The 24895-nt window shown below is 48.5% G+C and overlaps 1 protein-coding gene across 1 annotated transcript in view; it reads left to right on the top strand.

Annotated features, from left to right (window-relative positions):
• The first annotated feature begins 6027 nt into the window (after positions 1-6027).
• Positions 6028-24895, top strand: part of ESYT3 (extended synaptotagmin 3) — a 50720-nt gene continuing 31852 nt past the window's right edge. The window contains exon 1 of the mRNA XM_066350954.1: positions 6028-6453. Coding sequence (XP_066207051.1) covers positions 6118-6453 — 336 coding nt within the window. The 5' untranslated portion in view covers positions 6028-6117. The remainder of the gene's footprint in view (positions 6454-24895) is intronic.

The following is a 24895-nucleotide window of genomic DNA, read 5'->3' as shown; positions in this document are numbered from 1 at the left end:
CACAATGGGAATAAAATCATTAGAAACTTAATTGAGGAATAGGTCTACAAACATACTTTATATATGCAGCATTACTTTTTTTTTTTTTAAGAATTCGGAGACAGCCCTGGCCGGTTGGCTCAGCGGTAGAGCGTCGGCCTAGCGTGCGGAGGACCCGGGTTCGATTCCCGGCCAGGGCACACAGGAGAAGCGCCCATTTGCTTCTCCACCCCTCCGCCACGCTTTCCTCTCTGTCTCTCTCTTCCCCTCCCGCAGCCGAGGCTCCATTGGAGCAAAGATGGCCCGGGCGCTGGGGATGGCTCTGTGGCCTCTGCCTCAGGCGCTAGAGTGGCTCTGGTCACAACATGGCGACGCCCCAGAGGGGCAGAGCATCGCCCCCTGGTGGGCAGAGCATCGCCCCCTGGTGGGTGTGCCGGGTGGATCCCGGTCGGGCGCATGCGGGAGTCTGTCTGACTGTCTCTCCCCGTTTCCAGCTTCAGAAAAATGAAAAAAACAAAACAAAACAAAACAAAAACATTCTCATGTATTACCATCCATTCATTTCCTACCGCTCATGTTCATGGTTGCAGGTAGCTGGAGCCAATCACAGCTGTCCTCTGGGACAGCACCAAATTTTTATTGGATAATGTGTAATGTAAACAGGTTGTTGTATGGCTTTCACGGAATTACATTTTAAAATATGTGGCCCTGGCCGGTTGGCTCAGCAGTAGAGCGTCGGCCTAGCGTGCGGAGGACCCGGGTTCGATTCCCGGCCAGGGCACACAGGAGAAGCGCCCATTTGCTTCTCCACCCCTCCGCCGCGCCTTCCTCTCTGTCTCTCTCTTCCCCTCCCGCAGCCAAGGCTCCATTGGAGCATAGATGGCCCGGGCGCTGGGGATGGCTCTGTGGCCTCTGCCTCAGGCGCTAGAGTGGCTCTGGTCGCAACATGGCGATGCCCAGGATGGGCAGAGCATCGCCCCCTGGTGGGCAGAGCATCGCCCCCTGGTGGGCGTGCCGGGTGGATCCCCGGCGGGCGCATGCGGGAGTCTGTCTGACTGTCTCTCCCTGTTTCCAGCTTCAGAAAAACGAAGAAAAAAAAAAAAAAGAAGAAAAAAATAAAATAAAATAAAATATGTGGCGTTCATGGCTCTCTCAGCCAAAAAGTTTCCCGACCCCTGTCCTAGTGTATAAAATTAGATTATTAATATTGCTTGTCGGCCCTGGCCGGTTGGCTCAGTGGTAGAGCGTCGGCCTGGCTTGCAGAAGTCCCAGGTTCGATTCCCAGCCAGGGCACACAGGAGAGGCGCCCATCTGCTTCTCCACCCCTCCCCCTCTCCTTCCTCTCTGTCTCTCTCTTCCCCTCCCACAGCGAGGCTCCATTGGAGCAAAGATGGCCCCAGGTGCTGGGGATAGCTCCTTGGCCTCTGCCCCAGGCGCTGAAGTGGCTCTGGTCAGATGGAGCGACGCCCCAGAGGGGCAGAGCATCGCCCCCTGGTGGGCGTGCCGGGTGGATCCCGGTCGGGCGCATGCGGGATTCTGTCTATCCCCGTTTCCAGCTTCAGAAAAAAATGAAAAAAAAAAGAATTTGGAGGCAAATAGAAAAGGCTTGACAAAATGAAAATCCTGCATGGTCTAGTAGGAAATAAAACTAAAAAGACTGATATTATGATTCTTTTTTCATTCTACAGAACTTCTTTTTTTTTTTTTTTTTTTAGGAAGGGATAAAGAGAGCAAGAGAAAGCATAAATTCATTGTTCCTCTTAGTTGGGCAGCCACTGATCACTTCTCATATGTGCCCTGACCATCCAGGATCGAACCTGTGAGACTAGTACTCCGTCAGAATAATCTATCCACTGTGCCAGCAGCCCGAAATCATTCTATAGAACTTCTGATTGCCTAGCTTTCTGTTTACTGAAAGTACTCCACGAATATTTACTTCTTAGGAAGGTCTCCACAGGCGCCAAAGTTGGAATCACACTTTTAAGATATGAAGTCCCATCTTTGCAAGGTGGAGTATCCAGGATAATTTACTTAGAGGGAACAAATCCTGGAACCACAGCATTGCTATCCTCTTCCCTTTGACACCTTTGTGTGAATTAGCAAAAGATACCTGTTTCTCTGGACAAATACAGCCTGGCACCAGATGTCATGACTTGACATTTGTTGTTGTCAGATATTAGAAAAGAGATACATCTTTCCTGGCACAGGAAATTCCTTGTAATTTCCTAAGTGATAAGAACATCTTTTTTTCTATCCTTTGGTCTTTGACTCTGGATCCAGACAGAGATTGCCTGAATCCCTTGGGATCTCCTGAAAGATAGGAATGTCTTTTCTTCCAATGAAGTGACTGCTGTGGGCTCCTGGCTAGGGTCTGGTCAGCAGAAAGATCAAGCTGTGATTCGAAACTTGAATTTTCAGGTCCACTCCCATCCTCCACAGAGGAGGTAGAAATTGAGTTAATGATCCATCACACTTATATGATCAAGGCTCCCTAAAAATCCCCAAAGTGTGGGGTTCAGGCAGCTTCTGGGTTGGAGAACATGTGGAGGTGTTGATGTGCTCAGAGAGCAGAAGTATGAAAACCGCACCCTTTCCAACACACGGTGCCCTGTGCACCCCTCCATCTGGCTGTTCCTGGATTATATGTATTCATAGTAAACTGTTGGCCCGAGTTTCCTAGGTTGAATTTCCAGTAAGTCCTTGGCAAACAGGACTTGGCCAAGGGAATAGGGGGTGAAAAGAGAAAGTAGACAAGCAGTGATCACATAACGGAGGACTCGGGGCCATGCTAGCTGTAAAGAAACTTTTGTGTGATTTAGGAAAAGGCCTCCCAACCCACCAAAGTGCCTTCAAAAATGCACTCGTGTTAGTTTCCTAGCGCTGCTATAACAAATTTCCACAAACTTGGTGGCTCCAAGCACTGAAATGTATCCTCTCAACAGCTGTGGAAGACAGGAGTCTGATCACTGACAGCCGGATCGGTTCCTTCTGGAGGGTCTGAGAGAAAGTCCCCTCCACGCCTCCTGCCTAGCTTCTCATGGTTTTCAGCAGTCCTTGGGTTTCCATGATTTATAGACACATCCCTCCAATCTCCGCCTCCATCTTTACACAAAAAGGTTCTTCACTATGATTCTCTTCCCCCGTCTTTGTCTCTCTCTCTCTCTTCTAACAAACACATTTGTCCTTGGATTTGGGGCTCAACCAGATAATCCAGGAAATCTCATCTCAAGATTCTTTGCTTAATTCTATCTGCAAAGATCTTCTCCAGACAAGGTCACAGTCACAAGTTCTAGAAGTTAGCACTTGGACATATATTTTGGGGGACAACAATTTGACCCACTTGCATCCTCTGGACAAATTCAAGTGGGGCCGAGAGCAAGGCACAGCCATACCAGCCTTGCAGCAGGCCTGGCCCTGCTAAGGCACCTGATTCTACTCTACAGCAAATCCAACCACTGGGGAAGTATAGGTTCTAAAGTGACCTGATCTGGTTGACCATTTTGGAAAACTTACTCTAGCAGTAGAGAACAAATCAAAGACAAGGGTAAGAGTAGGCAGATAAGAGGTAGGTGGGCCACATCAGTAAGGTGACCAAGTTTTTTACAATGAAAAGGAGGACAAAAATAAATTGAAGGAAACAATATAGTAAATAAACATTTTATTCATTGCAACAATAGTACACTATAATGTGATAAATGCATAATAGAAACATTTGTAATATTTTATATTGTAATTATGCTTACATGTTTATTAATTTTCAATAATAACTGTAAGAAAAATTACTCATTTAGATAATATCTAAATGAGTACTTTTCCATTGAATGAATATTTTTGTCAATCTATTATCTTGTAACAATATATTGGAAATATCTGAACAAGAAAAATCCTTCATATTGAATTTAAAAAAAATAGATGAATGCAAAAGCAAAATGTGGTCTATACAAACAACAGAATATTATTCAGCTTTGAAAAGGAAGGAATGTCTTATACAAGGAACACTGTGGATAAACCTTTAGGACATTATGCAAAGTGAAATAAAACAGTCACAAAAATCAAATACCAGTCACAATCAGTCAGTATGATTCCACTGATATGAGGTCCCCAGAACAGTCAGTCATAGAGACAGAAAGCAGAGTTGTGGTGGGCAGGGGAAGAGGGGACGGAGGTTTGCGGAGTTAGTATCTACTGCGTAAAGGGTTTCGGTTTTGAAAGATGAGAGGGGTGGTTTGATTGTACAACAAAACGAATGTATTTAATACCACTGAAATGTGCACTTAAAATGGCTAAGATAGTAAATATCATGTGTATTTTATCACAATAAAAAATTTTAAATTATACAGATAATGCACAACTCTATTTTTTCTGTAAAAGCCCAAACAATATAGACAAAAGACTAAAGTCTTCCTTGACACCTTCCCCATCTGGCTACACAGCTTCATACACACAGTGTCTTACTTAATCCTCCTAACTACCCTATGATTTAAGTATTACTGTGATTTTACATATGAGGAAACCAAACTGCTGAGAAACTAAGGACCTCTCCTGGAGTCATTGCTTAGGTCTAGATTTTAATTCAGGCAAACGAATTTTAAAGACCCTACTCTTCTTACCCAGTGCTCCCTCAGCTCCTCCTGTGTGACAGACTCGGTGCCAGACAGAGGACATATCAGAGCTGCTGCTGTCATTCCCAGGCTGATGGAGAGAGCAGACACAAAGAAAATTACTAGACCCATAAGGAAATGCAAGAGTAAAGCTAGTGACGTCTACATAGCAGAGGTTATTTCTCTTTCTGCTCCAAAGGAAAGATGCTTTTATGAGATACTACATTTTTTAAAAGCATGAAATTGTACGTATGCTTTTATTATTCTTTTCTACTTAGGTCTCAACTCAAATGTGACTTCCTCAGAGAGCCCTTTCCAAATCACCCTACCTAAAATAGCCCTCCACCCCATGCCCGTCACTCTCTCACACCACTTACTGCTTTGTCTGCCCTGCACTTTTCCTTACCTCTTTTCTTGTTCTTAGACTGTGGTCTGTCTTCCCCCACCAGAATGTCAGCTCTGTGAGAGAAGGGATCCTGTCTATTCTGTTCACCCTAAATCTCCTGTGCCTAGCATAGTGCCTGCCCCTCAGTCAGTGGCTGTATTAACTTCCATAACTGCCAAAACAAATGACCACAAACTGGGTGACTTAAAACAACAGAAATTTATTCTTTGCTCTCCTGGAGATTTACTGTCTGAACTTGGAAAGCCAGACCTCTCCACCTGCTCTGATCATTCACCAAGGATTAGATAGAAACCCTGGGCTTCACATCTGACCCCGAAGCTCCCTAGGGCTTGCTCATCATGTCAGTCATCCATCACTCGCCATGCTGGGTGTCCCAGAGATGAGCAGGACCGGCCTGGCCCTCTGTCTGTCCTGGTCTGATGATACAAGGAATGAAGAAGAAACAAAGTAACACCAGCACAGAGTAGGGAGTGTAGGGCAGAGATGTTATGGGCACAGGAGGGTCCCTGAGCTCAGGTTGGGCTGGGAACTAGGTCTAAGCTTTATAGATGCTAGAAAAGGGGATGCAGGGCTCTAGGGGCCACTTGGAGGGCTCAAACACAGGATCAGGTCCACACTGGGGCTGGGACACGCTGGAATGCCCAACTAAGAGTCTACAGGGTATATTGTAGCCTGGGTGTATCAAACAGGTTTTAGGTGATGTTTATCTACATATAACAAACCTTGTCCGCCTGCCTTGGTGAGTCATATACTGCCTGGGGCAGCTTCTGGTCTACCCCGGCTTCTAATCCAGTGTTGCAACTGCACCCTCCGCTGACGCCTGCGCGGGACTTTGAGGTCCTAGGGCGCCCTTGCCAACTGGTTGATTTTTAGACCCAGGCAAGCGTCCGCCCCCTTCCGCCTGGACCCGCCCCTAGGGGCGGAGGCATCATCAGCTGCTGACGGCTTGCCGAGAGGCGCTGCCCACTGGACCTTCTCACACCCAGCGCCCAGACGACGCCTGCGAGTCCTGCGGGACAGGTGCGCCTTGGTGGTTCAGTTCTTGCCCTTGGAGGACAAATGTGCCCAGGCGTCGGGGCGCGCGGACCTGAGCCCAAGTGAAGCTTTTGGAAAGAACAAGTCGGCGACAAGATGCAAGCAGAGCAGCCCTGCGCGCCTGGCGCACCTGGTGTCCCCGGTGCCCGGGAAAAGCAGAGCGCTCTGGGCCCCGAGCCACGCCTGTCCCGCCAGCTGCTGCCAGAGCTCTACACCTTCGTGGCGCGCGTACTATTCTACCTGGTGCCGGTCTATGTAGCCGGCTACGTGGGGCTCAGCATAATCTGGCTGCTGCTCGGCGCGGTGCTGTGGATGTGGTGGCACAGGAATCGCCGTGGGAAGCTGGGGCGCCTGGCAGCCGCCTTCGAGTTCCTAGACAATGAACGCCAATTCATCAGCCGCGAGCTGCGGGACCAGCACCTGCCAGCCTGGGTGAGCCGGGCCGAGCGCGCAGGGGTCGGAGTTTGGGTGGATGCCTCTGGAGGTTCGGAACGACCTGCGGTCTGCCAGGGAGCTGGGACTCGTGGACCGGAGGGAGAGCGGAAGCCGGGTCACCCGCACACCTGGTCCCCCACCACACCTGGCTCACATACCCTAAGGGTGGTGACCGTATCCCTCGCCACCCTCATTCTCTTCCCCACGTTTGGTTCGGCTGCGCTGAGAGAGGGAACCTGGGTTTACTGTAAGGGTCCAGAGCCTGGGAGAAAAGTCACGGTCGGGCCACACCCAGGAGAAAAGGGCTTCTGGGACTGCAGTTACTCGGAAGGGAAGCACAGAGCATTTTTTCCTACACCGGCCTGTTGATTCAAAGAACGGACCCAGGGTTGATTGACAAATATAGTGACGGAAACTGCAGACTAGTGACCAGGAGCAGAGATCCGGGCAGAGGGGAAGGGCAGGGCTAGAGATGGGAATTCAGGGATGGAGCTGAGAGGCCGGCAGAGCTGGGTCAGGGTTTCTTCCCCCTCTGCGGTAGGGATGCTCAGACACTCCCATACACTCCCACTCCCACACCCACACATGCCCTCTAAGCCACACACCTATCTCCTGGTGTGGAATGAGTGGCCCGGTACTGAGAGTGGCCTGGCCCACTGAACAGAAGTGGGCCTCACCTCACAACTCCCAGGTGGGACTCAGACCTCCTGGTCTATCTTATGATCAGGTGAGTTTGGGAGACGATGGCAAGACTTGTTCTGTGGCAAATCTACCCCTCTGGGTGCTGGAGGCTCTGGATGGGCTTCTCGAATTTCCTCCAGATAGACCCAGGCTCACAAGGGAACATGGCCAGTGGCCACTAGACCCCTCATTTCCTCTGGCTTGGGGCCTGTACGCTAAAATCCAGCCAGGCCGTGAGTTCCTCACACCCACCCATGACAGTAGCATCCAAAGAGGGGTAAGAATAAAATATTGGGAAGGCCTGTTTATTTTAATTTTTTTTTAAAAGAGAGAATTTAAGCCTTACAGCATGTTTGCTAGTGTTGACATAAAATACCACAGTCACAGACAAAGTGACTTAATACAGAAAGTTGTCAAGCTCAGGATGTTGGGAAGGTTGGTTTCTCTGGAGGCCTCTCCTGGCCTGGAGATGGCTGTCTTCCCCCCTGTGCCTGCACTGGACCTTCCCCACGTACATATGTGTGTCCAGATTTGCCCTTCTTATCAGGTCACTAGTCAGATTACATTATCCCCCACGATGGATTCATTTTAACTTAATCACCCTCATAAAGACCCTATTTCCAAATATAGTCACATTTTAAGGTATTAGAGGTTAGGCCTGCAACATATGAATTTTGGGAGACACAATTCAGCCCATACACTTAACTATAGTATTTAATATCTGGATTGGTTGTAAAGCTTTGTAACTAGGTTTATGTGTACTGGGGACCAGGGGGCCAAAGACTTTTACTGCTAAGGGTGTGCAATAAAAAGACACAGTGACCATTTTCCTAGGGTAGCTGCCCCAGGGTCAGTGTTCGGGACCTATCTCCTCCAGATTTTGGTCATCCTGGTTCTGTGGGGGTTTGTAATCCTTAAGGTGTGGACCCAAGGAGCAGGCCTGGACCTCTCCACACTCCTTGCTCACTGTTGAGGGAACATAGGCCACCTGTCAGATCTTTGTTGTGACCCCCACGGTGGCCTCAGCCCATGAGGGTGAACCTATGAGACCTCACCAATTGACAGCCCTCCCCTTCTGTCCCTTCTTATATTAGGGAGGCCTCTAGACATATAACTGTATGCAAAGTCACTGTTTTTAAAAGTGGGGCAAAAATTAGATCGGATAGGGCACCCCCCATCACTATGCATACAAATACTATAGAAATTATTCTGGCTTTTTGGGGGGGACAGGACCCTAGGACTGTATGTTCCTAGCCAATAGAGTGCTCAGCCTGATAGCTGAGACAATACAAGAAGGTACTTCCTGGTTTTCACCCCAGAAACCATACCCCAGGTCTGACCTAGCTGGATGCTGGGACGCAGAGGAAGTTGATGGTGTCTCTCCTACCAAGAGGGCAAGAGGGCAGTCTGGGGCAGGAGGTAGATGCATGAGAGGTGACTGCCATAGAGGTCTCAGGGAAGCTGGAGACAGGAGTCTGAACAAAGTCCAGTCAGGGGACACAGGTCTGGCGGAGAGGACATCATACCTGGTTTCCACATCAGATTGTCCCCAGTCCACAGCCTCCTGCTTGCTGAGCAGAAGTTCTGGGAAGGGTTCACCTCAGCCTGCATTCTCCAGATTCTCCTGGCTGGTGTGGCTGGCCAGTTTCGGGGCCAGGGCCTGGGTAGCCTTTTGGATTGAGGCAGTGGTGCTGCACGGGGCATCCAAGCGGGAAGAGGCGTGCAAGCCCAGCATGGAGGTGCCGTGCCAGTATGTGAGGGAGCGTGGTGTGCTTCGGTCTGGCTGAAGTGTGCAGTATTGGGGCTGAATGACAGGGCAGGCTTGATGGAGGCGGGGCCTGATTCTGAAGGCTGTAAGGAGCCTGCGGAAGGTTTTAGAAAGGTGCTGTAAACACAGCCTGGAGGGAGGAGTGAAGCTGGAGGAGAGAGGCCAGTTGAAAAATTGATTTGAGCCAAGAGGTCCGTAGGAACCCCAAGGGGAGGAGATGAGAGATGTGTGGAGTGGGACTCTAGGCACATGGTGGCTTCTAGAGACGGGTGAGGGAGGGATCCAGGGGTCTTCCGGGGCACCTTCTGATTTGAGGAGCTGGGCACCCATTACTGGGATGAGGAACCCAGACTAAGAAGGTCTGGGGAGGCTGGTGGTCCGTGTGAACGCCTGTAAAGAGCGTGCAATAGATGTGAATGTGGGCTTTCTGACCGCCAGATGAAGGTTGACCAGCCAGGGGATAATGTGGAAAACCTGCGACCTGCTCGGCTGAATATTCTCTGTCCTCTCTGCCTCTGAGAAACACGGGGATGGAGTGTTTATGGAGACAAAGAGACATGGCTCTGGGTGTGGCGCGGGCAGCACGAGCCTTGCCCATGATTTTGGAGCACAGATGTCTTTATCCTTACACGCAGGCCTTTCAGGATGCCACCTTGCCTGTTCTGAGAACTGATTTCCTTGCTTGAAAGTGGCATTGAGGCCTGACCTGTGGTGGCGCAGTGGATCAAGCATCCACCTGGATCGCTGAGGTCACCGGTTCAAAACCCTGGGCTTGCCCCGTCAAGGCATATATGGGAGTTGATGCTTCCTGCTCCTCCCCCTTTCTCTCTCTCTGTCTCTCTTCTCTCTAAAATGAATACATAAATAATAATAATAATTAAAAAAAAAAAAGAAAGTGGGGTTGATGGCTTATGACCTCCTTCAATATCAAGGACTATTTTTACAAATGAGCATGGCCAACCCCTAGGCTGGGGGATTGAAGGAAAGCTGAGAGTCTGCAAGGCCGGGGATGTGGCTGTATGCAGGTGTGTGGGGGGTCCGGCCCACCTGCTGCTTCAGAGATGTGTGTGCTTGGAGAGCTTGCCAGGTTCTGATTTACACCGGGCCCCTGTGAGGGGAAGTCAAGGCCAGGGCGAGCTGATCAACAGTCAACCATGCGGCATCGCACCAAGCTGCTGCCTGCAGGTGACCCTGGACTTGCTTCTCCCTTGTTGGGTCTCGTTGTCCCCACCTGTAAACACCTGTAAAAGGAGGTTGTGTCTAGTCAACTTCAGATGGCCCTCCTGCTCCAGCCCCCAGCAATGGAGGATGGAGCTTGAAGAAGAGATTCTTCAGCTGTAAAGGGGGTCGTGAGTGAAGAGCCTGTGGACCCCCTTGTCTGGTGACCATGGCTGGAGTACATGGGGAGAGGAGGCCGGTGTCTCCACTGCTCATCCTCTGGACAGAGGTGCGGCCATATGTTTCAGCCCCCACCCCTAGCCCCGCCGGGGCTCGGGACTGTGGGGACAGCGTAGTGACAACAGTGGAGTCCTCATCGCTACAGAGCTGGTGAAATCCCAGCTCACCTCTCATCCAGCTGCAGGCCCTGACAGTTGTTTGCACACGCGGTTGTGGTGAGCTGGTGTCTGAAAAGCTGCTCGTTCAGGGGCAGGCACCAGGTGGCGGCTCAGTGGTGGCTGGCGCTGCGCTCTCCACTTCCCAGGCCTCCCCACTCGACCTCCTAATGTGAAACCCATTCCCAAGTGTCCAGACAGGAGCTGGATGGCTGCGCTGGGGGGCAGAGAGGTGAGGAGCAGGGAGGAGGGATGTGCAGACTCCCTCCTGTGCCCTGGTTCTGCCTGGGGCTTGCCTGGAGCCTCACGATTCCAGCTCCAGAAGCCACTTCCCTTCTGACCTTCAGTACTGCTCCTCTGTGCTCTGCGCTCCGTGGCTGCTTTTCTGGCCCCCCACCCCCTGCAGGTCCCCGGTGGAAGCTCTGCAGGCCACTCCTGGACTCATGTAGCGAGCAGCCCTTCACAGCTGTGTGCAGTGATGGTTACTCGTCAGGCCCTTGACCAGTGCTCAGGTGGCTGATTGGTTTGTTTACCAGGTATTTGTTTTCCCCTTGCACAGGGGGCTGATGTGCAGAGGGAAGTTTGATGAGAGCCTCTCCTGGCTCCATTCTGGGGATGAGGGCCTGAGGCCAGGTGGAGAGAGGAAAATACTGTCAGAAAACTTGGCATTTTGTCTGTCTGTGGTCTTAGGTCTGGCCAGGCTAGTTCTTCTGCCAGCTGATAGCAATCAATTGGCAGCCTTGTTAGGAACAATTAACCCGTGTATCTGCTGGGTGGGCTGATGTGATGTTGTGCCAGGTCTGGACTTGGATTCTACGCTCATTCTTTGAGGACCTTGTGAAGGTCTCTGTCTTTTCTGGGTCCCTGATCTCTCTCTAGATATGAGGAGAATTTAAGAAATGTTCTATAGAGTGTTTTTAGCTATAGAAATCTTCAATGATTAATCAGTCCCCAGTTGGCTTTTCTCTGGTGTCCCCTGCCCACAGGACCCTGTTCCCCAACCTTTCTGCCTACCCACTATCTAATTGGGTGCATCTGAGGGATGATGGCTGAAAGGGGATGACTATTCCAAGGCTCAGGTTAGCGTCCCCGGGATGCTGGTCCCCCGGGATGGTCCCTCTGTGCCAGGCGGAGAGCCAGGGCTGAGTGTTTCCTTTCCTGAGAGTCTGGCATTCCTTCTATAGGTGGAGCCCAGACTTCTAGGGCCCAGGCTCTCATGGTCCGTCCTGCACTGATGCTTTCGTTAATTAGGGGAAGTAGACACAGTGACAGCCTGAACTAGGCTGGGCACTCAAATTAGATTACAAAGCTCAATTCTCCGAGCCAGTGTGTGGAACCTGATTTTAAACATCAGGACTTGGTGGAGGTCACTTGGAACTGGGGGACTTCCTGCCCACAAGGTCCCTGAAGCCCTGTGAGGTCATTCATATGGCTTGAAGTCCGGCCCATCCTGAGGAAACAAGAGACACAACAGGTTGTAGTCATGTCCCTGGGTCTCTGCCCCCATGTCATAGGGATGCTTCATGGACTTATCATGTCCTGGGCCAGGCTTGGGCAGTAGAAGGCACAGAATGTGGCCCTCCTTCCTTCCAAGCCCAGCACAGGGATCTCAAGCATCCTTTACTCAGTAGGCAAACATCTGTCGAGGACTTGCAGTATGTCAGGTACAGTGCCACTGGCTGCCCCAACGTGAGTAACAAGAGGGCCCCACCCGTGAGGAACCCCCAGGCTAGATGGGATTCAGAGCCTGGGCAACAGCCTTTTCTGATACAGGGTGATGAGTCCTACCAGGTGGCAGTGCAAGGCTCTGAGAAAGCCTGGGGGAGGGGATCTAGCCCAGGCTGGAAGTGGCCCAGGTAGCCTCCTTGGAGGAAGTGGCACTTTGGTGGTCCTGGCTGCGGTATGGTTTTGGGTCATTCTGCACCCAAAGATTTCCACAGGTTTGGCCACTTGAGCTCATCATCTCCTTGGACGAGCAGATTCTGGACAGAAATTTCTGACGCCCATACTCATGAGACTGCCTGTTGCCCGATTTTTAAGGGGCTGAATCTTTCTGAGATAGAGTGTCAGTGGCAACCTTTTCTCCAAGCCAAATGCCTGAGGACCAGAGTTATTGAGAGGTCACCTGGGGGGTGAGGATCAGGGCCAAAGGTGGGACAGCCCGGTCCTCCTCCTCTCTCGTGGCCCCTGTCCTTTGGGCAGGAAGGTGTGGAGAGCTGATCAGCAGCTTCCGCTGGCCTCTGGCCTCCTGGCCCAGAGCCATGACAGCAGGCAGGCAGCCCCTCTGTGGAGATGTCCCCAGTGACCTTGGAGTAGCTGTGGGGAGACATGAGCTGTCCCCTGATGTAGAGGAGCAGGGCCAAGGTGCCTTCCCTCCTTCGTCCTGCCCCCCCCCCATTAGGCTCACTTCTCCTGGCAGGGTTCTAGGGATTTTTTTTTTTTTTTGGTATTTTTCTGAAGCTGGAAACGGGGAGAGATAGTCAGACAGACTCCCGCATGCGCCCGACCGGGATCTGCCCAACCGGGATCCACCCGGCACGCCCACCAGGGGCAACGCTCTGCCCACCAGGGGGCGATGCTCTGCCCCTCCGGGGCGTCGCTCTGCCGCGACCAGAGCCACTCTAGCGCCTGGGGCAGAGGCCAAGGAGCCATCCCCAGCGCCCGGGCCATCTTTGCTCCAATGGAGCCTTAGCTGCGGGAGGGGAAGAGAGAGATAGAGAGGAAGGAGTGGGGGTGGAGAAGCAAATGGGCGCTTCTCCTATGTGCCCTGGCCGGGAATCAAACCCGGGTCCCCCACACGCCAGGCCGACGCTCTACCGCTGAGCCAACAGGCCAGGGCCGGATTTTTAAATCTCAGGAAACCTAGGGCTTGAAGCCCCAAAGTGCTCGTATGTGCTTAAAGAGAGCCATTTCCCTTCACTCCCCACCCTCTACTGCAGATAGTAAAGAGACAGGTAAGATGTTTTCCCCATGGGAACCATTAAAGGGACAAAGCCCCTTTAATACATACCCCATCCTTTCTGAGACTTGACCCTCTCCTTCCGACTCTGGAGGCAGGGCCTGGCTCCTGCAAGCCCCCTCCATGCTCCTGCCCCAGAAGGCCCTTCCCGGAGTGCCAGGAGTCACAGTCCTCAGAACACTCAGTAAAAAGCCAACGAACTTCTCCAGGACAAAGGAGGCTTCAAAACCCCAGAACCATCCAGTCTAGTCCTCTGCCCATATTGTGTTTACTTTTTAAAGTAACTGGCTAAAAATATGGGGGTTTTTTGGTTACAAAAGTACAAATATTTCTAATGTAGAATATTTGGGAAATGCCTAATATTAAAAAAAATTAGAATAAGCATGTACAATCCCTCCCTCCAGAGAGAAATAATGTCTGGGTGTACTTCTTTTGCATCGAGTCCATATGAAAGCAGTTTTCAAAATCTTGTACTCCTTTTTATTTTTTTATATTCTTAATATTATATTACAGACATTCTCCAAAAACACATTTAAGGATTATGATACCTTTAATATGAATATATCCTAAATCGCTTAGCCATTTCTCTAACACTGATTATTTGGGGTATTTCCAAGGTTACCCTATTCACATGACTGGCCGAGGTAGGTGGCATTTCCTACATCTTTCTGGGACTTTAATTATTCTTTTCTTTTTTAGCACACAGGAGAGACAGGAAGGGAGAGAGATGAGAAGCATCAACTCATAATTGCAGCACCTTAGTTGTTCATTGATTGCTTCTCATACGTGCCTTGAGCAGGGGGCTTCAGCCGAGCCAGTGACTCCTTGCTCAAGTCAGCAATTTGGGGCTCAAACTGGTACCCTCACCCCACGCTCAAGCTGGTGAGCCTGCACTCAAGCCTGGCAACCTTGGGGTTTTAAACCTGGGACCTCAGCGCCCCAGGTAAATGCTTTATCCACTGCACCACCACCAGTCAGGCTCTACATTTGTCTGGCTGGCTCCCTTGCCTCCTCCTTCAAATCCAAGCTCAGACACCTGCTCTAGGACCCTTCCCCTCAGGCCCCACAGTACCCTGAGCATGTCTCTAATACTCCACTTGCTATGCTGATTTGCATCTATTTTTGTGTCTGAGTTTTTCCTCCAGACTGAATGCTCTCTTAAGGTAAGACACATTTCCTGTTTATCACTGTACCTTCAGTTCACAGCTCAGTGCCCAGGACATAGTAGGCTTTCAATAAAAATCTGTTGCATGAATGCTATAGTGAATGTTCCTATATAAATTTTAGCCCATGTTTCTCAAGTCTCTACTCATTAAATTGGTATGTCAGAACTTATGGACAGCCTGACCAGGTTGGGGGCACAGAGGATAGAGCATTGGACTGGGACACGGAGGACCTAGGTTTGAAACCCTGAGGTCACTGGCTTGAGTGCAGGCTCATCTGGTTTGAGCAGGCTCACCAGCTTGAGCCCAAGGTTGCTGGCTTGAGCAAGGGGTCACTCTGTCTGCTGTAGCCCCCCTGGTCAAGGCACATATGAGAAAGCAATCAATGAACAACTAAGGTGCCACAACAAAGAATTGATGCTTCTCATCTCTTCCTGTCTGTCTGTCCCTCTATCTCTGTCACACACAAAAAACAACTTATGGACATATTAAAGATTCTCATTCCCGGCTCAGTGGTTGAGCATCAGCCTGGCAAGTGGATGTCCCAAGTTCGATTCCCAGTCAGGGCACACAGGAGAAGTGCCCATCTGCTTCTCTACCCTTCCCCTTCTCCTTTTTCTCTATTTTTCCCTTCCCTTCTCCTCTTGCAGCCAAGGCTCCATTGGAGCAAAGTTGGCCCTGGAGCTGAAGATGGCTCTGTGGCCTCTGCCTCAGGCGCTAGAATGGCTCCAGTTGCAACGGAGCGGCAGCCCAGATGGGCAGAGCATCGCTCCCTAGTGCGCATGCCAGGTGGATCCCTGCCCAGGTGCATGCAGGAGTCTCTTTCTGCCTCCTTGCTTCTCACTTCAGAAAAATACAAAAAAAAAAAAAAAAGATTCTTGTTCCCACTTCAGCTGTTTTCACAGTTGGATGTTTACCTCTCACAAACAGAAAAAAAAAAAAGAACAAAAGGCTGTGCTTTATCAGGAGACAAGTGAAATTGAGGGACTGTTTCCTGGTAGAAGAGGAACCCCTGGGTAGGCACCCAATGGGCAGCACTTCTCTCAGGGAAAGCAGGGACCAGCCTGAAGTCAGTGTGGCCTCCTGTGTGGAACATCCCTGCAGGACACCCAAACTGAGGGATCTCCTCTTTTCCCTGAGCCTGGATAGGGGTTGCCAGCAGCGGTCTGAGTCAGCAGGTGTGTGTTGTAAGGATGTCCTTTGGAGCAGGAAAGAGCCATGAGGTTTGTGTTTTATCCCAGCAAAGAGGGTTGTGTCCGTAGTTCTAGCTGTGTCTGTGTGTCTCTGTATCTCTGTGTCTGCGTGTGGCCAGGTGGAGCTTCCGTTCCTGTGAGGAAAAGCGAGCAAGATTCACCTAGTGACAGGCAGGCCCTCTGAGGGAAGCCCTCTGACCCTCTGCCTCCTGCGGCCTCCTGACCCCAGCCTGTCTGTGGGCCCTGCCCCAGTGAGATGTCACCATCACTCGGGCTCCATTTCCTCGCTGCTGTGGAATTATCTTCCTAAATAAGAGAAATAAAGCGCATGACCACCTGAAGACAGAGCCCCGACAGGTGCCTTGCTGGTGGCCTCTGCCAGCCTGGCACTCTGACTTAGACTTGAGTTTGCTTTTCAGTCTGTCTCTCCTCCAAGCTCTCATTACTGCCACTCCAATGGCAGTGTCTAAAAATGCTGTCATGAAAATATCAGCCCACTTTGACCAAGGACACCAACTGCAGAGAGGTGTGTGAATATAGGGAAGCCTAGATGGGGGCTGAAACTATGGCTACTTCAACTTCCCCAAGGGAGACGAGCAGGCCTCTGCGATCCCGGTGACTCGACCTGGTGCCTTTACAATTTCCCAGGCTTTCCTTCCTTCCTTCCTTCCTTCCTTCCTTCCTTCCTTCCTTCCTTCCTTCCTTCCTTCCTTCCTTCCTTCCTCCCTTCCTCCCTTCTTCCTCCCTTCCTTCCTCCCTTCCTTCCTCCCTTCCTTCCTCCCTTCCTTCCTCCCTTCCTTCCTCCCTTCCTTCCTTCCTTCCTTCCTTCCTTCCTTTCTTCTTTCTTTCTTTCTCTCTCTCTCTCTCTCTTTCTTTCTTTGCTGTGGTTTTCTGCCTGCTAGCTCTGTCCTCCCCTTGCTTCTAGTGGCACAAGTGACAGTCCCTTTTAAAAGAATTGAGGCCCGTAGGTGGCTGGTAAGAGTTTGGTGTTCTCCCATGAGTGACAGCTGGAGACACATGCTAGGACTTTGGAGCCTTAGTCAGGAACCCAGGGGGCACAGGAGCTACCTTCTTCCAGGGCCTGAGCAGGTCCTCAGCCTGGAGCCTTGAGTCCTCATCCTTCCACACCCTCCTCCACCATGATTGGAATGACTCAGGAGCTTGGTACAGGTGCAAGTTTCCAGACCCCTACCCCAATCCTCCTGAATCAAAATTTCTGAGGGCCCTAACCAAGAAACCATGTTTTTATGAGCTCTCTGGGTGGTGTTTTATACAAAATGGTTTGCGAACCTCTGCCTGAGTCTAGCCCTTTGTATTGCTGGGTACAGAGCTGTCTCTCCCCAGCTGGTCCCAACCACTCAGAGCATCGTGGGGAATTGGAGCAAATGCAGTGACTTTAGGACTCTGTCTGAGAGTGAGCCACCTGTCTTCTATTTCTGTCTTCCCTTTGTTTGCCTAGTGAGAGAAAGACACAAGACAGAAGCTCCAGCTGGGTCCCTTGGCCTCACAATGGAGCGCCTCCTGTTGGGCAGACTTTCCCATGGGTGGCTCACTGGGATGGGGCCCAGCCTATCCGTGGCTGTCTTCCTCTGGGGACACAGTGCCTTCGGCCAGTCAGCAGAGGCCCGGGAAACAACCACCAACTACATTCCTTCCTCTGTGGACTCAACCCCTGTCGCTGTGCTATCTTCTCCCCACGTGAATAGCTGCAGGCACAGAGGGACCCAGGAGAGAATTTGCTGGGCGTTGGGTCAGGCAGAAGTAAACACACAGCCCAGGTGACCTTGTTCTTGGCATGTACCTGAGCTCAAAGGTGTCAGAGTGTCTGCACCTCCAGGATCTGTACAACTTTCAACCAGTCACCGCTCATGGAGCATTACTCTGAGCCCACAGGGGACTGAGCTCCTTACCGACAAGGTCCCTTTAGTTTCCTCAGGACCTCTGGTGAGCTGGCAGTAGTGTACCCATCTTGTGGGCGAGGAAACAGGTTAACGGAGTTTCCATTTTAAATGCACAAGGAGTAGAGTAACAAAACACTAATAAATGAATTTCAAATACTGGCCTCTCAGGTGGAGGAGGGGAAGGGGAAATATTTGAAGGCTGGCTCAAATCATACTCAGGTGAGAAGGTCTGAGCTCTGGTGACCTGGGTTACCTTGGCAAGCACAAACTAGTCTCCTAGCCTCCCATCTGTAAAATGAGGATAATTGTATTTTTGCAGTTCACTTTATACAGGCAGTCCCCGGGTTATAAATGAGATGGGTTCGGTTCTGTAGGTTTATCCTTAAGTTGAATTTGTATGTAAGTTGGAACAGGTACATTTACCTATACATGCAATTTAGACAGATGTTTGTCTTAACATAGTATTTATTTTTACTTTTCTGTATATATAAATACTTAAACATCTTCAAATGCAGCCTTAAATAATTTTGGATGATGCAGAAGATGGTGGACTTGTTGGAGAGAATGGGACTGCTGTTAGAGAGTCAAGGTTTGATTCTGTTGCTGGAGTCAGTTTCTTGAAGTCGGCATCACGGAGGTTTGAACAGAGCCATTCTCTCATCATAAATGACCCTATAGCATCTCAGGCCTTCGGCAACTGTATGGTAAACCTCTCTATATCAGGATCTTGCTCCTCTAAGTTTGCCATTCCTGCTTCAAAGAGACAAAAAGCATCAGCTAACACTTTTGTAGAAAACTTTTTAGGTTCTGTAGTTTCTAGATCCATGTTTTCTTCCCCAAATGCTCTCATCTGCTGCTCTAGTTCCATAAGGTCTTCATTGATTAGTTCTTTGCCATGGGAGTAGAGTAACTCTATGATATCATTTTCACTGATGTCCAGCTGCAGTTGATGACCAGTAGCCCTTATGGTATTCCTTTTGTAAGTACGAGTTGTACGTAAGTCTGATGTTTGTAACTCAGTGACTTACTGTATAACATTAGATCAAGTAAAAATGTCTGTGGAATGTCCTTTGTTTCTTTTTTTTCTTAAGTGAGAAGCAGGGTGAGAGAGGGACAGACTCCTGAATGTGATTCGACTGGGATCCACCCGGCATGCCCACTATGGGATGATGCTCTGCCCATCTGGGGCCATTGCTTCGTTGCTCAGCAGCCGAGCTCTTTCAGTGCCTGAGGCGAGGCCATGGAGCCATCCTCAGCACCCAGGGCCAACTTGCTCCAACCGAGCCATGGCTGCAAGAGAGAGAGAGAAAGAAAAAAAGAGAGAAGGGAGAATGGGAGGGGTGGAGAAGCAGATGGTTGCTTCTCCTGTGTGCCCTGACTGGGAATTGAACCCAGGACATCCACACACAGGGCCAACTCTCTACTGTTGAGCCAATGCTCTACCGTTGAGCCAACTGGCCAGGGCCTGGAATGTCCTTTGTAAGCTGTAAAGCGTGGCCCACCAATAAGAGCAATCCTCTGCTCAATTAGCCATTCTGTCCCAAAGAAAAACATAATGTATAAAGAAGAAGCATGAAGAGGGTGGAGTGCAAAAGCACAGATAGCCCTGGATGTGGGTCTCAGCTCTGGCACTCCACAGCTAATGGTTTTAAGTAACCTTTGAGCCTTAGTTTTCTTATCTGTAAAACGGAGCTTGTTAACCTAAAAATAAAATGCCTTTCAAAGCGAGAGACAAGTAATTATTTGAGATCTGAGAATAGCTATTGTGGAAACATTGATTCATGGAAAAAGCTCAAATAATATTTTGACTAAGAGACAAAGGCAAAGGGTATTTATGAAAAAGGTAAGGGGTATACAGTGGCACCTTGAGATACAAACAGACCAACATATGAATTTGTTAAGATAGGAGCTGCGACTTGGTCCGTATTTTTGTTCAAGATCCAAGCGAAATTCCGAAATATGAGTTGTGATTCGGGAAGCTGCCGCTAGTTGGCGGTTTGGCGCACGGGTCCAGTATCGGCAGTTTGATATATGGGCTCTTTACAAGCTCGGTTACAGAACGAATTAATTTCGTATCTCAAGGTACCACTGTAATTATATCAATAGAAGGGAGGCATTTCTATTGGTGGGGATAAGCTAACACAATGATGCTGATTCTAATCAATGTTTTTAATTTTCAGTCTGGTAGTTATCTGTCCAGTAGTTATAACATCTGCTTTCTTATTATCTTTGCAGGCAGTTCTTTTTGGGCATAATGTTGCCCTAGGCCCCCAGTCCAACAGAGATTTTGCCCTATTTTAACATTGCAAAGGATTGAGGTATAAGACGTGAAAGGTCATTCCTCTGGGACGGCAGCTCTGGCTCCATCTATTATTATTTTTTATAACCTAATAAGAGATTAAGAGGAGTATTAATGATGTGAGATAACATAAAGTCAAACATGAAAATAGGATTGGGAAAAGATACAACTGGGCAACTTTGAAACAAAGCTGGAGTAGCAATTTTCATATTAGACAATATAGAATATAACTCAAATATCTCATAAAGACAAAGGTGTTATGTTCTCATAAGAGTATCCATGATTAAGAGGATATAATAATCATGGTCATATATGTACCGCATAATATAAACTTGAAATATAAACCAACAACTGACAGACTGCAGGGAGAAGGAGATAAAGCAATGGTTGGGCTTGAAAGTTTTAATACATTTCTCTCTGAGAATGAAAAATCAAAGAGACAAAGAGTAAGCAAGGATAAAGGATATTAAAAGGACATGATTAATATCTTTATCATACATGGAACAGTCATAGAAATTAATCATGTACTAAGCCACAAAGGCATTATCAATATTTTCCAACGAATTGTCATCCTACAGACTGTTCAGAGCACAAAGACATGAAATTAGAAACATAGATAGCTGTAGAAATCTCACACGTCTAGATATTTTAAAACATTACTACTGAAAAAAAACCATTTTTTAGAGGAAGTCATAATGGGAATTATAAAAGAAAGAGAGTAATAATGAAAACACTATGTCAAAATTGTAGGGTAATTTATAACAAATTATTCAACTCTAAGATTCATAGAGTTCAACTCTAAGAACAAAAAAATCCCAACAGATTTAAAATTACAGTTTACATTTAATATTTTTTTGTATTTCAGGAGTACAGCACAGTGGTCAGACAAGCATACACTTCACAGAGTAAGAGCAGCAGATTTAGATCAAAGAAGTAAGGAAGGAAATAAAAATAGAAATTTTAAAATAAAGGAAAAGGAGACTGAAAATTATTAACAAAAGTTAGTTTTCTGAAAAAATACCATAGGCAAAATTTTTGTTGAAGTTTGATTATGAAAAAATAGAAAAGATAAAAATAAAATGTAGAATGAAAAAAAAAATATATATATATATATATAACAGATATAGAATAGTAAAATATAAACAAGTGTATATCAATATATTTGAGCATTGGCTTGGAGTATGGACATCCCAAATTTGATTCCTAGTCAGGGCATATAGGAGAAGCAATCATCTGCTTCTCCCTCCCCTTCTCTCCCTCTCTACCTTTTCCCCTCTTGAAGCCAGTGGCTCGAATGGTTCAAGCATGGTCCCAGGCAGAGGATAGCTCTGTTGGAGCGCTTCAGCCTCAGGTGCTAAAAATAGCTCAGTGCTTGAGCATTGGCTGAAGACAGGGTTGCCTGGTTGATCCCGGTTGGGGTGCATGCAGGATTCTGTCTATCTCCTCTCATCTAAAAAACAAACAAACAAACATTTGAAAATATAGATGAAATACCTTTCTAGAAAAACAGAAATGCCAAAATTACCACAATAAGTGATAAGGAGACCTCAAATATACCACTAACCACTAACAAGAAAAATGGTAATTTGCCACCCCCAAAAGGCTCAGGCTAAGATGGTTTTATAGGGAAGTAGCCTAAACTTCATGAATCAGATAGTTTCTATATTTACAAGTTTCAGAAAAGAGAAGGATAAGGAAAGCTGCCTCAGGCATTTTAAAATTCACTGTAAAACCTTTACTCCAAAACCAGATGGGAACTGTACAAGATCAAAAATTGCAGATTTCACTTTGAATCATGAGTATGTAAAACCTAAATGAAATATTGATACCAGGCTGGCTAAATATATTACAAAAAGAAACTTGAGATGGTTCTGCTTTAGAAAAAGGCACCAGTCAAGTTGAGCACATAAGTGGACGAAAGGGAAAAAATGATTATCTCAATAGACATAAGAAAATATTGCATAGAGTTCAATACCTGTTTGTAATGAAAGCTCTTAAACACTTAGGAGTTGAGAAAAACTTCCTGATTCTGATAGAGGCTGTCCTCTAAAAATCTACAGTAAGAGTCATGCTTAATGGAGAGACTTCCCTTCGGGGTCAGCGATGGGACAGGCGCTCACCATCACCACTGCTGCCTGTTGTAAGCCTAGAGGTCCTAAAGCCACACAAGAGAAACAGTAAGAATAAGGGCTGAGAGCAAAAGATAAAAATTGTTATTCAACAATTATAAATGTGTGAAACCTCTGAGAATCAACGAATGACTAGAACTAGTAACATTCCAACCCAGTTGCCCAGAAAATGACATTTCTAATAACCACAGAACCCACAAAGTAATCTAACAAGAAATGTACAGGACTTTAATACAAAGCAGCTTATGATCCTCTGTGAATTCAGGCAAATATGAAGGAACTAAGGGAAATACACTGTTCGTAGATGCAAAAAACTTAATAGTGTAAAGATGTCAGTTCTCCCTCAAATTAATCTATGAATTCAAAAATAGAGCAATCAGAAATCCCAGGAGGGTTTTTATTTATTTGTTTGTTTGTTTTTTTCTTTTTTGTATTTTTCTGAAGCTGGAAACGGGGAGGCAATCAGACAGACTCCCGCATGCTCCCAACCGGGATCCACCCGGCACGCCCACCAGGGGGCGATGCTCTGCCCATCTAGGGCGTTGCTCTGTCACGACCAGAGTCATTCTAGCGCCTGAGGCAGAGGCCATGGAGCCATCCTCAGCGCCTGGGCCATCTTTTGCTCCAATGGAGCCTCGGCTGAGGGAGGGGAAGAGAGAGACAAAGAGGAAGGAGAGGGGGAGGGGTGGAGAAGCAGATGGGCACTTCTCCTGTGTGCCCTGGCCGGGAATTGAACCCAGGACTCCTGCATGCCAGGCCGACACTCCACCACTGAGCCAACCGGCCAGGGCAGGGTTTTTTTTTAAAGAATGACAAGATGATTCTAAGATTCATACGGAAGTATAAATACCTACTATTTTCTAAATTAACCTGAAGGAGAAATGCAACAAGGGGATTCATCTTACCCCAGGTAATATCGCAAAGTCAGAGAGATGAAAACAAAAGGTACCTGCACAGGCACACACCATGAGGCTCAGAAGCACATGAAAGTGCACACGGGAAGCTGATTTATGAGGCAAGTAGCCTCGCAAGTGAGGAGAAAAGATGGATGACTTCCTTTTTTTTTAGTATGTGATATTAGAAAATTAGAGTGTGGAGAGAAATGAAATTATAAGCCTATTTCACCTACTATTAAAAAATTCCAGACAGATTGTCAACCTAAATGCAATAGCTAAAATATAAAGCCAGTAAAAGACATAGAATAACTGGGAGTTTTGAGTAGGGAAAGATCCAGAAAAGGCCGATGATAATGGAAAAATGGACTAATTTGTCTCTGTCCGACTGAATGTTGGATACAAGGAGTTTCTCCATAAATGTTAGTCCCTCTTAACTTCATTCCCTGGTCCAGAACCTGTTCAGGGATGCAAAGAAGGTGGCCCCGTTCTGGTGTCGGCTCCCTGTGGCAGGTGCTGAGAGACCATGGCTGGGACTCCAGAGTACCTGAGACAGAATGGGGTGAGCTGATGGTCTCTTATTTTCTTGGTCTAAATTTCTGCTCTCTCCAGGGGTTTAGGCTCCCTGTCTGGAGGAATCTCTTAGCAAGAAGCCTCAAATAGGCCCTGGCTGGTTGGCTCAGTGGTAGAGCGTCGGCCTGGCGTGCGGGAGTCCCGGGTTCGATTGCCGGCCAGGGCACACAGGGGAAGCGCTCATCTGCTTCTCCACCCCTCCCCCTCTCCTTCCTCTCTGTTACCCCCCCCCCCCGCAGCCAAGGCTCCATTGGAGCAAAGTTGGCCCGAGCGCTGAGGATGGCTCCATGGCCTCTGCCTCAGGCACTAGAATGGCTCTGGTCGCAACAGAGCGACGCCCCAGATGGGCAGAGCATCGCCCCCTGGTGGTCATGCCGGGTGGAAACCGGTCGGGTGCATGCAGGAGTCTGTCTGACTGCCTCCCCGTTTCCAACTTCAGAAAAATACAAAAAAAAACAAATAAATAAGCCTCAAATACAGTCATGGATGGCCCAGAGATGCCATGCAAACTTAATCAGTACGGGCCCTGGGCATTCTGTTGTTGACCCCGTCAGGGTAAGTCTGGATCACTAAAGCAAGATGGGCTGGCCATTGACACCCCCACCACCCGACTGAACTCCAGAATCATGCCAGGAGCTTGTTAAAATAAAACGGAAGGCCCCACCCTGATGCACTCTGACTCAGTAGGTGTGGACAGCTCAGGAATCTTTGTCTGACTAGCTCCCATGTGTGGCCAGGGCTAGACCCGCCAACTAGGACTACCTTCCCAAGGTCCAGTAGATCAGAACTTCTCAGGTCCCATGGGTGTAGAGCCACCTGGGGAGGGAGGGGTAAGCATATGCTTGCCCTGGGGCAGTGGTTAGGATGGGAGGAGAATAAGGGGTCCAGCCAGAAGGTGCCAGTGAGAGCCCAGCTGTGACCAAACTGTCTTCTTTGATGCTCCTTCAGTCTGCCCGCCTTGGTTCTGATCCTGCACTGGAATAGTCTGTGAATTGCCTGCTCCCTTTACCAGCCTGGGAGCTCTTTGAGGTCAAGAACCTTGCATTCATTCCACAAGTATTTATGAAGACATTCATATGCCAGGGACAGGCCCTCAGAGAGATCAAGGCTGAGTCAGCCCACTAGTGCTTCCAGTCTAGTCAAGAGGCAGGCAGTGAGACCAAGCAGCTCTAAGAAGGCGTGTAAAAGGCTGCAATGGAGAATCAGCAGACACACAATAGGGACACCCATCCCCTACTTGAGAGATCTGGAAAGGCTGCTTGGAAGAAGTGGAGTCTGAGGTGGTGATGAATGAAGCAATCAAAGAGTAGGAGGGGGGTGTGTTCAG

This window comes from Saccopteryx leptura, chromosome 10 (genome assembly GCF_036850995.1).
Source record: "Saccopteryx leptura isolate mSacLep1 chromosome 10, mSacLep1_pri_phased_curated, whole genome shotgun sequence".
In the NCBI taxonomy this organism is placed as follows: Eukaryota; Metazoa; Chordata; class Mammalia; order Chiroptera; family Emballonuridae; genus Saccopteryx; species Saccopteryx leptura.
Note: the sequence above shows the minus strand (reverse complement) of the source record. Positions and strands in the feature narration are given on the sequence as shown.